Genomic DNA, 12,371 nt, shown 5'->3' on the forward strand with positions numbered 1-12,371 from the left:
CATTGAAGTACAATTGCTTTACAATTCCTACATGAAATTGCACATTCATTCTCAACTACCCTTTAAGGAAAATTGAGTCGGACGTGGCTATTAAGTGCATAAATTAAATTTTCTTTGGAAGGTAATTTCGTACGTGGCGACATCTCATTGGAACAGGTTCAAATATTACAAGAAAATAATAAGGAAAAGTATAGGGATTACCAAAGAGATGGCGCAAATGTACAAATTGCATACACAAAAGACAATTACAGATACTGGATCATTGAAGTACAATTGCTCTACAAATCCTACATGAAATTGCACATTTTCAACTGCCCTTTAAGGAAAATTGAGTCGGAGGTGGCTATTAAGTGCATAAATTAAAATGTTCGTTGGAAGATAATTTCGTACGTGGCGACATCTCATTGGAACTTGTTCAACTATTAATAATTAATAATAAGGAAAAGTATAGGAATTACCAAAGAGATGGCGCAAATGTACCAATTGCATTCACAAAAGACAATTACAGATACTGGATCATTGAAGTACATTTGCTCTACAAATCCTACATGAAATTGCACATTTTCAACTGCCCTTTAAGGAAAATTGAGTTGGACGTGGCTATTGTGCATAAATTAAAATGTTCTTGTGAAGTTAGTGTCGTACGTGGCGACATCTCATTGGAACTGGTTCAACTGTTACAAGAATTTAGTTTGGAAAAGTATAGGGATTACCAAAGAGATGGCGCAAATGTACCATTTGAATACACAAAAGGCAATTCCAGATACTGGATCATTGAAGTACATTTGCTCTACAAATCCTACATGAAATTGCACATTTTCAACTGCCCTTTAAGGAAAATTGAGTCGGACGTGGCTATTAAGTGCATAAATTAAAATGCTCTTGTGAAGTTAGTGTCGTACGTGGCGACATCTCATTGGAACTGGTTCAACTATTACAAGAAATAAATTTGGAAAAGTATAGGGATTAACCACAGAGATGGCGCAAATGTACCAATTGCATACACAAAAGGCAATTCCAGATACTGGATCATTGAAGTACATTTGCTCTACAAATCCTACATGAAATTGCACATTTTCAACTGCCCTTTAAGGAAAATTGAGTTGGACGTGGCTATTGTGCATAAATTAAAATGTTCTTGTGAAGTTAGTGTCGTACGTGGCGACATCTCATTGGAACTGGTTCAACTGTTACAAGAATTTAGTTTGGAAAAGTATAGGGATTACCAAAGAGATGGCGCAAATGTACCAATTGAATACACAAAAGGCAATTCCAGATACTGGATCATTGAAGTACATTTGCTCTACAAATCCTACATGAAATTGCACATTTTCAACTGCCCTTTCAGGAAAATTGAGTCGGACGTGGCTATTAAGTGCATAAATTAAAATGTTCTTGAGAAGGTAATGTAGTACGTGGCGACATCTCATTGGAACTCGTTCAACTATTAAAAGAATAAAATTTGGAAAAGTATAGGGATTACCAAAGAGATGGCGCAAATGTACCAATTGAATACACAAAAGGCAATTCCAGATACTGGATCATTGAAGTACATTTGCTCTACAAATCCTACATGAAATTGCACCATTTTCAACTGCTCTTTAAGGAAAATTGAGTGGGACGTGGCTATTAAGTGCATAAATTAAAATGTTCTTTTGAAGGTAATTTCGTACGTGGCGACATCTCATTGGAACTAGTTCAACTATTACAAGAAAATAATAAGGAAAAGTATTTGGATTATCAAAGAGATGGCGCAAATGTACCAATTGCATACACAAAAGACAATTCCAGATACTGGATCATTGAAGTACAATTGCTCTACAAATCCAACATGAAATTGCACATTTTCAACTGCCCTTTAAGGAAAATTGAGTCTGACGTGGCTATTAAGTGCATAAATTAAAATGTTCTTTTGATAGTAATTTCGTACGTGGCGACATCTCATTGGAACTGGTTCAACTATTACAAGAAAATAATAAGGAAAAGTATAGGGATTACAAAAGAGATGGCGCAAATGTACAAATTGCATACACAAAAGACAATTTCCAGATACTGGATCATTGAAGTACAATTGGTCTACAAATCCTACATGAAATTGCACATTTTCAACTGCCCTTTAAGGAAAATTGAGTCGGACGTGGCTATTAAGTGCATAAATTAAAATGTTCTTGTGAAGTAAGTGTCGTACGTGGCGACATCTCATTGGAACTGGTTCAACTGTTACAAGAATTTAGTTTGGAAAAGTATAGGGATTACCAAAGAGATGGCGCAAATGTACCAATTGAATACACAAAAGGCAATTCCAGATACTGGATCATTGAAGTACATTTGCTCTACAAATCCTACATGAAATTGCACATTTTCAACTGCCCTTTAAGGAAAATTGAGTCGGACGTGGCTATTAAGTGCATAAATTAAAATGTTCTTGTGAAGGTATTTCGTACGTGGCGACATCTCATTGGAACTCGTTCAACTATTACAAGAAAATAATAAGGAAAAGTGTAGGGATTACCAAAGAGATGGCGCAAATGTACCAATTGCATACACAAAAGACAATTCCAGATACTGGATCATTGAAGTACAATTGCTCTACAAATCCTGCATGAAATTGCACATTTTCAACTGCTCTTTAAGGAAAATTGAGTCGGACGTGGCTATTAAGGGCATAAATTAAAATGTACTTATGAAGGTAGTTACGTACGTGGCGACATCTCATTGGAACTGTTTCAACTCTTACAAGAAATTATTTTGGAGAAGTATAGCGATTACCAAAGAGATGGCGCAAACGTACCAATTGCATACACAAAAGACAATTCCAGATACTGGATCATTGAAGTACAATTGCTCCACAGATCCTACATGTAATTGCACATTTTCAACTGCCCTTTAAGGAAAATTGAGTTGGACGTGGCTATTAAGTGCATAAATTAAAATGTTCTTGTGAAGTTAGTGTCGTACGTGGCGACATCTCATTGCAACTTGTTCAACTGTTACACGTATTTAGTTTGGAAAAGTATAGGGATTACCAAAGAGATGGCGCAAATGTACCAATTGCATACACAAATGGCAATTCCAGATACTGGATCAGAAGTACATTTGCTCTACAAATCCTACATGAAATTTTGGTGTAGTCGATTTTTGGTAAAAAAGGAAGGTTATACACTGCCTTTTTTTGAGGCCCCATAAAAAAATTGTCTCAGATCGACCGGAAAAAAACATTTTCTTATAGACTATGGCCTGTAGATTCCATAATTTCAAACAGTTCCAAGATTGGGCTACTTGATCAAAAGTTACATCCCTTTGAATTTTCTTTCGAAATTGGTTTTTAGTCCATAACTTTTGATTGAGAAGTCTAATCGTAAAAGTACGATTCGATTTGGATTCTACGCACCAAAATTAATAATAAAAAGTGTTTTCCCGACATATTTTGGAGTAGTCAATTTTCGGTGAAAAACGAATGTTATACACTTGCCTCTTTTTAGGTAAAAAAAATTGTCTGAAATCGACCGTTTGTTTTTTAATATAATTTTACACACTTCAAGGTAGGCAAGGTAATGGAAGTATGCGGAGTATTACCTTCGTTTTTCACCGAAAATCTACTACTCCAAAATTTGCCAGGAAAACACTTTTTCTTATAATTCTTTTTTACCTTTCTAGGAGGAAAAATTAATAAGAAAAAGAGATTTCTCCATCAATTTGGAAGCGGTTAATTCTCGGTGAAAATGCATAGGCTATACCTTGCCTGACCAGGATAAAATATTTTCTTATAGACTTTGGCCCTTTGAATTGGCTTACTAGGTGTCCAAAACGATCAAAATTTTTAATATTGGACCACTACATCACGATGGGTGGCGGGATTATATTTTTTAAAGAGCAACCTGTATCTAGTCCCTTTCTGGAAGAACAGTTGTTGATTCATCAATAGCCTTTAATAAAGTTTATGTACATTACAAAATAATACTATGTCTGTGGTGTATACACAGTTAGATATCGGTAGTCAATGTGACCTCATAAAGCGTTTATAAATAATATACATTATAAAACAATTACATAAATTTCTCGCGCAATTAATACTTTATATTATACAATTGAAGGGATTAAAGAACATGCTACGATAAAAATTATCCTAAAAACGCTTTGCCACGCCGTGGCAAAATGGGGGAATGTACACAGTAAAAGTTATATAATAATAAATACACTATAAACACAAAGACTAAAATTATTAAAAGTTTACACTCGAGATCCGGCCTGCTGAGGCTGATGGTCGCCTATCGTAACGTGAGTGATGAAAGGTCCCCTGAGCTGCTGATAGGGCGTCAGGTGGCGAGTGTTTGCGGCGTGCTGCCTGCTCGGTGTCGGCCTCGACGACGAGCTGGCGGCAACCGGATCTTGGTACGGTGGCGGTTGCTGAGGGTACGCGTTAGTCGGTCTGCCGTGTGCGTTCAAAATTGACTGTACACTTTCATACTCGTAAAAGTTGGAGACCGGCCGCAATTGGTTGTCGTTGCGTACCTGTCGCTGCGAATGATACTGGTGCTGTTTTCGGCTGTAAGCAAAAATCCCGGGTTACCCACCATTTTGTTAACCAGGCACAGTCTTTAAGTACTGGTGCAAGCTTTGATATTAGTGATGCGGAATGCCTCTCAACATGCCAGACGTTCACTTAGTCTTGATTTGTATAAAAGCTTTGACCCACGTGATTCACATGAAGGGAGGGGGATAAACCAACTGATTCACTCTCCTGTGATCGGGATGAGATTCAATTCATAACAAATAGTCTTTTTCCCAGATTTCTACGAACGATCGATATGGAAAAGATCTCACTCAGAGCTTTACCACAGTCCATCTTTGAAATTATCAAAAATTTCTTTGATAAATGGAGTGGATAGAATCCTAAAATGAAATAGGATTTGAGAAATGGCCAAAAATCAGACATGCATGACTCGAACAATAAATTCGCAACTCTCTCATTTGTTGTAATTATCGACCCACAGAGGAAGGATAACCGTGGAATGTAAAATTTTGGGTAATCTGGCTCTTTTGGTTCCGGAACATCTCTGGCCCAAGGTTGAGGTTTCTCAAAAACCGAAGTGCGGGCTAGTTCATATTTTCACAACAGGCGCTCTCATCGCTTCTGTCTCGAATCCAAATCAATTGTGGCAGTATTTGGTTCACTTCGGGCATGTGCGCATGCGGGCCCCGCCACATTTTGAACCTGTTGACAAAGCTGTTGGACCTGTTGGGCAAAGCTGTTGGCAAAAGCGTATGCGCACATGACCAGAGTGATCCAAAAACTACTAAAATGGACCTTAGAATTTTGTACAAGAGATACATGGAGTTTTAGGCAAAAGTGGGCCTGAACTGTTGTAGACCCTCTACTTCAGTAGGACTAAGAACAATAAAAATATTCATTTCTTTTTGCAAAATACACCCAATGAGCGAGTACTTACTTTCTATTAAGAAGCTGGAGAAGTGGCTCAATTAGTCAATTACGTGGCGCACGTTGAGATACATTCCAATCGTAATACAAAAAGAATCAAAATAAGGATAACGCTACAACGCTCAAGGTAGAAAAGAAAACTGAAAGTAATTTTCATGCTAATGTATGATAGAAATATTTACATAGAAATTCTTAATGAATCTTTAATAATCATTTCAACGTTGAAATAATTAGCAAAACATTCATTTTCGATTGTTAGTACAGAAACGTGCAGGTATTGAAAGCAGAAAGAGAGACAGGAGTATCGTGCTTCCCAAGCATGTATCTTCAAACAGGTGGTGCATACCTTTCCTCCTCCACCTTTAATCGTTGTTGCTGCACCTGCAGACGCATCTGAACAATTTGACTATCAGACAGCGTCTCTTTTCGGCCGCTATAGGATAAAATACGGACAGTTTTCAGTTACTTCGCACACACATTTCGCAAATATAAACAAAATGGCCGCCTCATAATGATAAAGTCATGCAACATATCAGTTAGTGACAAATGAAATGTGCACAAAGTCGAGACAGACGTAAAGCAAGTGATTGTATTTGTACAGCGGTCTTACCTGAGGTGGTTTTGCAGTTCGTTGTAGTTAACGTAGTGAGTAAATCGGACAGGATCGGATATCCCGGATCTGCTTCCCGGTCGTCCATACTCGCCATAGTTTACGTTTTGCTCATTTTGCTGCAATAGACTCAGATTCTGACATCTGCAGTTATGCATTGGCACTTACCAATCGTATTCTTTGGTCAGTCTCATTGTCGCGCTCGAATGCGGCATAATGCGCTTGCCGCTGGGCCTGACGTTGCTCGTAGGCTCGCATTAGTTGACTCCTTTCGCCCCGGTTCGAGTTACTATCCAGGTGAACGTTGTTGTTACGATACCTCATTGGTGGTATCGCCCCTTCCGGTATCACCTACCCACCAACGTTAGATTCCTTCGCAAACAACTGCAAGTACATACCTGCACCTGCTCGGCGTGCCTGTGTAGAAAACCGTGCTTCTGATAGAGCTGCTCGCTTTTCTTCTCAGAAAGGTCGTCTGATGACTTCTGAGCGACAGCGTGGTTGATATTGTTCCCGTTATCCTGCAGCTGTTGCTGGCTGGGGGGGTCCGCGTCGAATTCCGCAGTGTTCTGGTAGGATTGCACCGGTTCGGCGTTAACAAAATCCATCTTCCTGTGCTTTCCAAACCTGCACAAAACAATCGATGAATTCGGAATTGGATGCGGATAGGTACTTTTTACCTGAACATAGAACCGATTCCTTTAAACAACCCCGGCTTCTTCTTTGCGTGTTTATTCTTAACGTCCAGGGCGGCGTTTAGCGAGGATTGCCGCGGACCTCCCCTGACATTCGTAAAACCCTCGGGGTCTCGTTCGAAGTCCGAAGGAGGGTCGAGTAACCAGTGTTTTTTCGCGTTCGTCTCCCGATGATTCGGGTCCAAGTGTTTGTCATAGTCCTTATCAACGGCCGCACGAAAACTTTCGTCGCATCCCCGTCCACGAATAACCTTCAAAGCGCCGCTTCCACCCCTGTAACTGTAGGCGGGATCTCCTTCCTCTTGCATTTGAATCTGAAAACAGAGAGTCAATTCGGGGTCACACAAGCAGCTCAAATCACCTCTTGCACCATGGTTTGTAGCGACTCTAAACTGGAAGATTTTTTCATGCCCAGCGAAGGACCGAGCTCGCCTAATTTATCGGCATCTGTAAGGTAATCGTTTAAGTATCGTCAAAATGCGCATTTCTAGCTCATTAGCTTACATTCGGGATGTTCGGATGAGCGATTTACACTTATAACAGATTCGACTGATCCAACACGAACCAAATTAGCTGTTAGAAGATGAGGGACACACAATTAGCGACAACAGAATTAAGCGCAACACATAAAGGCCATGCATGGAATGAGACGAGTACTTACTCTCTTTCCCCCTAACTTTATCCCGTTCTTCTCGTAGCTTCTTTGAGCGCTGGTACGTGTCGGTATTCTTGGCGTCCAAAGTAGCATGGCGTTTCTCCGACATGCTTTGCCTACCGAAAGCGTCTCTGGAGAAGGCAGCGCTTCCGTTTGGATTCTCTAGGGATAACTGGCTAGCGTATGTTACGTCGTTATTAACACACGTAGCGTTTTGGGTAGACTCCGCGCTTTTGTCAGCGGTACCGCTTGTTAAAGCCGCTTTGCCATCGGGTTCGTGCTCGTTTCGACTTTCCAAGTGGTTCCCATTTTGATAGTTCTCGCTTAACAACTTTGATCTACAATTGTAAGTAAATTGTAGATCAACCTTTATAACGTAGAAACCTACTGTGAGTTTTGACGGGGAAGAACCCTAGGCCCGCACTCGTCCTCGATCAAGATCATCTCGCCAGAGTTTAGGTTGACGGTTGGACTGGAAAGTTTGGCCATCGACTGGTTGCCCATCATACTGGCGCTCCACGTGTCGTGGGTGGCCTAGAAAGATGTTAATTGTGCTCCGGTTGGAAAGGTGGAGGTACCCTTACCATGTAATAGCTTTCGTTCCGCAACTGTTTGTTGTGGCCGGTCAGTCGATCCAGTACGGGGTTCCACGTGTTCATATTGTTAAAGCTATCGTTCGTACTCGGTTTACTATTATCTAAAATCGTCGACGGTTTGTAAATGACGGTGTTTGTTGATCCTCCGCTTGCACCCGAGTTGTCTTGGGAAAGTGACGGGTCCATTTCCATGCTGTGGTATAAATCGCCACCTACCAAAGAAAAAAACAATCTGCAGCTGTTTTAAAACTCAACAAGTCTACTCCTAAGGTCGATTAATTTATAATAACATAAATCCCTAAAGCGGATCTAAAAAAAACGGCAGAGCACCTCGGTTTGATCCACGAGGTCATTGGATTTGACCCATTCTCAATAGGCTTGTCACATGTGGCATGTAGGTCAACTGGAGTCATTGATGGTTCTAGTTCGGACAGCGTAGTAGTTAAGGGTTCTGGTTTTTGAGTAACTTGGGCATGAGGTTGGGTCAGATGACGTCAAAAATCCTTCAGTTATAACTTCCGTTGGCGCAGATGGAGCCGGTGTGGAATCAGGAGCGGCATCTTCGTCTAACTTGGACTTCAGGTGCCTTCGTTCCTTCTTCCGCCTTTTCAGGCTCTTCTTGGACCTTTGTTACTTCCAATTCTGGAATATTTAGTTCCTTTTTCGTCTCCAAGAAGTGGTGTGGATTCTTTCGGTCCTTCAGTTGCTTCTTCTTCTGGCCCCCTTTGTTTGGTGCCTCTGTCCCTTGTGCGATTGACGGTTTTGTCGCTTTTTCTTCAGCTCTTAGCTTCTTCAGGAGCTTTGGTCGATTCTGGAACACTAGTTTCCGCCGCCTTTTCCGGTGTCCATCTGTTACTGGGATTAGTGCCTTTGTACTCTCTACACCAGGGCGAGCGGTTGCTTCTGTTATGAATTGGCTGAGGGTAGAGCTCGATTCGGCATCAGAAAGCTGTAGAGTTGTTGGCTTAGGTTCTTCTTGACTCTTGAGGAACTTTACCTTCCTCAGACGGCGTTGTTTCCTCCTCTCCAAATCGTGGAGGAAGCCTGGATGTGGTGGAGTCATTGGTGGCTCTTGTTCGGGCAGCATAGTAGTAGGGTTCTGGTTTTTGAGTAGCTTGGGCATGAGCTTGGGTCATGTCTTCGGCAGATGACGTCAGTTCGTTGGTGCAGATCGAGCCGGTGTAGAATCAGGAGCGGCACCTTCATCTAACTTTGGCTTCAGGTGCCTTTGTTACTTCTTCCGCCTTTTCAGGCTCTTCTTGGACCTTTGTTACTTCCAATTCTGGAATATTTAGTTCCTTTTTCGTCTCCATGAAGTGGTATGGATTCTTTCGGTCCTTCCGTTCGCTCTTCTTCTGGAACATTTGTTTCTTCCTCTTGGATATGTGATACATGTGCCTCGGTTACTTGTTCTGGAAGCTTGGTAGCAGCAGGTACTTCCTCGGGCACCTCTGTAGCATCTTCTGGTCATCACATGTTCGATATTTTCGACTTCTGATGCTTTGGAAGATTCTTCTGGAAAGTTTTGAACCGACGGTTCAAGAGTGTTCACGGACGGACAGACGGACATAATCGACTCCCCTATAAAGCTTACATGGATTTGCTCTGCCGCTTAATAACCAACGGCTTTACTGGATTAAAATTTGTGATAATCAAGGTAACCTCTGTACTGGTCTCTAACATAAGTAGGTAATAATAGGGAAAGGTCAAAATTAGAGAAAAATTCTTACCCGATGAACTCTTGAGCAAACCGGAAGCGGAATTTCTTCTGGAGGCGTCCCTCGTAGGTCCGGGAGAGCCCGCCTTCCTTGCCACCGTCAACGTAATACTGCCAGGAACCGGACCTTCGGTGTGAAGCATCGCCTTTCTGAGCGTTTCCATTGCGTCACTATTCGACTGATGCAGGAGCGAAATGCCGTTCACATTTAACAACTGATCGTTAGTCCTCAAGCGTTTGTCGCGCGACGCCGCACCACCATTTATGACACTTTTAATGAAAATTCCGAGATCTTGCGTGCCGCTGGTTTTCCCTTTGACGCTGATACCTAGACCGGCCTTCTCGGAATCGTGGACCGGAATGTCGAACGTGACGATCTCTTTGTGCTTCCAAGGGAAGATGAGGTTGTCGTCCGATTTATCGAGCGCCTGAAATGAGACGGGTCTAAGGGTTGGCGAACTCTCCAAGCTACTTACATTGGAGGCCTCTTGGAATTGAGATATGATTCTCGCAACTGCGTTTCCTTTTTCCGGGGTGCGTTGATGCAAATGGCTTTGAGGCAGCGGGGGAATGTTTGGTGGCACATCGGAATTGTGCAGCCTCTCCGAATCACGATCATCTTTCTCACCATCAACGTCCTGCCAAATTTAAAAGTCAATAAAACTCGTCGCAATTTTTGGGTGCCTTACAACAACCCTAGGAAGAAAACCGTCGGTTAGATCTTCTTGTCTGGAAACCACAATTCGAACTTTACTGCCAGCTGGAGCATTTCGAAGTATCGTAACCGCCTCGGCTTGCGTCTTTCCGGTCATTTCAATTCCGTTCACCTCCAACAACCGATCTCCAATTTTCAGTCGCCCGTCCTCCACGGCCGCTCCCTTCAACAATACAAATTTTTCAAAAACAAAGCGCTACAAGAGCCGAAACACCTACTTTTGGTATGATGTTCTTAATATAAATCGGACAATTCCCGCCAGCGGGATTATCTCGAGTGGTTATGCTGAAGCCCAAACCGTGGGGACCTTTGACCAACTCGATCTCGATCTTTCGGCCGATTCGTCGCGTGTTTGCGGTGAGTAACGACTTTAAGTTGCGCGAAACGGCCGGTACCTTTTTCGTCGGGGAGACCGTGGCCACTTTGGTATTTGTACTTTCTGCAATGCCTATTTGATAATTAAACAATTCGTCCCGCTTGCCGACTTACGTTTCTGTTCACACTCGACCATCGAAACGTTCTCCTTGTCGTCGGGGTACTTCGGGAAGACCGGAGGCGGAGGTCTTCGCAGAGCATCCAGTCTATTCTTTATCACTCTCAGTCTAAGTTCCGTTGATGTTAAAGATAGTTTAAAGAGCTCTTGAACCCTTTGGAATGGCATGTTAAGTACGGATTGACCGTTGATTTCGATGATTCGGTCGTAAATCGCCAGGCGACCATCCCGGTCGATTCGACCATCTGGTTCTATGCCCTGCACCAGCAAGCCCTTGTCTTTTCCTAACCTATCGTAATCTGGCACTACGTGTATTCCTAAAGGACCGGGTTCGTTACGTATTACTATCAGTTCTCCTCTGAAAAGTTGAGGGTGAATTCTGAGCAGGAAAAATGCGCGCTGGCAACTTACACATAATCACTGTCCAAAGTAGACGTGGGACTAGTAGAATTGGCTTGGCCCAAAGGTTCTCTGCGCTTCGCCTCGCGTGGCAGCGAGGTGCTCGCGTGCAACCTGGAGTTAGCAGCACGCTCTGCGGCCTCAGCCCAACGATATCTGCAAACGTACAATGTGAAATGAACCAAAACGGGAATTGGACACTAACCCATTCCCCTCCCCCAAAAACTGCATGGAAAGTCTATTACTGCCATCCCTTCCGACTCTATGAAAATTTCTATCCTCGTCCTCTTCCTTTGCATCCTCATGCCAGTCCGGGTTGGAATAGCTCATACTGGGCGGCTCCAAAATTAACGGAGCGGCGCTCCACCGCTTCGTGTGGTCAGAGGGAGTCGGTGGGCCCGCTGGAAGTTGATTTAGAGCAGGCTCACTCCCTCTTCTTACATGCAACACACCTGCTATTCCAGACGCGATTTGCTCCCCGGTGACTTCGATATCAGTTCGAGAATACGAAGGCCCGTACTTATCGCCATCCTGTCGCAATAATCTTTGCTAATAATAGGCAGGTGAGAAAGGGATTGCTTACGTGAAAGATGTCGGGGCTACCAGTACCGATCGAGCTACTCCCGCTGGCGCCATCGCCACCCCCGTGATGGTGACCACCGTCGCCGTCCTCGAAACTCGCCAAAATCTGCTCGCGATCGTCCGCGACGTCACTTAACCGGTCGTCCGGGTCCAAAATGCCTCCTCCTTGCGATTGTAAATTGTGAACGACGACCCAAGAGTCGGGGCCCTGCAACAAAGAACAGTTTTAGTTTAAGTGCTCATCAAACGGTAACTTTTTTCTAGCCTTAGATCCATCATCCAACAATTAAGTACGGCAATCAGGAACAAGTGCTCAATTTTAGATAACATTGTTGACGTGGAATGCGTTGTTACATTCTTTTAGATGGTTTCATACATTAAACATTTCATTTATCTTGCTAACGTCACAGGTGTTCAACTGGCAATTAATCACAATGACAATGAAGTCATCTTTGGAATAGCTTTGGGG

At 42.7% G+C, this 12,371-nt stretch overlaps 1 protein-coding gene across 7 annotated transcripts in view; it reads right to left on the bottom strand.

Moving 5' to 3' along the window:
* Window positions 1–3,910: 3,910 nt before the first annotated feature.
* The window catches only part of LOC116175402 (partitioning defective 3 homolog), a 28,512-nt gene continuing 20,051 nt past the window's right edge, over window positions 3,911–12,371 (bottom strand). For 2 of the 7 annotated variants that reach the window (XM_031493505.1, XM_031493510.1), the window contains 19 exons: window positions 11,904–12,110; window positions 11,526–11,851; window positions 11,333–11,476; window positions 10,918–11,279; window positions 10,647–10,876; window positions 10,403–10,594; window positions 10,190–10,351; window positions 9,727–10,141; window positions 7,985–8,208; window positions 7,789–7,934; window positions 7,407–7,738; window positions 7,250–7,318; window positions 7,107–7,192; window positions 6,731–7,059; window positions 6,449–6,677; window positions 6,219–6,401; window positions 6,051–6,169; window positions 5,787–5,873; window positions 3,911–4,546 (listed from right to left, as the gene is read on the bottom strand). In XM_031493505.1, the coding sequence (XP_031349365.1) occupies window positions 4,231–4,546; window positions 5,787–5,873; window positions 6,051–6,169; window positions 6,219–6,401; window positions 6,449–6,677; window positions 6,731–7,059; window positions 7,107–7,192; window positions 7,250–7,318; window positions 7,407–7,738; window positions 7,789–7,934; window positions 7,985–8,208; window positions 9,727–10,141; window positions 10,190–10,351; window positions 10,403–10,594; window positions 10,647–10,876; window positions 10,918–11,279; window positions 11,333–11,476; window positions 11,526–11,851; window positions 11,904–12,110 (4,158 nt within the window). In that variant the 3' untranslated portion in view covers window positions 3,911–4,230. Of the gene's footprint in view, window positions 4,547–5,786; window positions 5,874–6,050; window positions 6,170–6,218; window positions 6,402–6,448; window positions 6,678–6,730; window positions 7,060–7,106; window positions 7,193–7,249; window positions 7,319–7,406; window positions 7,739–7,788; window positions 7,935–7,984; window positions 8,209–9,726; window positions 10,352–10,402; window positions 10,595–10,646; window positions 10,877–10,917; window positions 11,280–11,332; window positions 11,477–11,525; window positions 11,852–11,903; window positions 12,111–12,371 lie in introns of all 7 variants that reach the window. The other 5 variants (XM_031493509.1, XM_031493506.1, XM_031493504.1 and 2 more) reach the window with 5 other exon arrangements.

The sequence above is a fragment of the Photinus pyralis genome, unplaced genomic scaffold (genome assembly GCF_008802855.1).
Source record: "Photinus pyralis isolate 1611_PpyrPB1 unplaced genomic scaffold, Ppyr1.3 Ppyr1.4_LG7, whole genome shotgun sequence".
NCBI lineage: Eukaryota > Metazoa > Arthropoda > Insecta > Coleoptera > Lampyridae > Photinus > Photinus pyralis.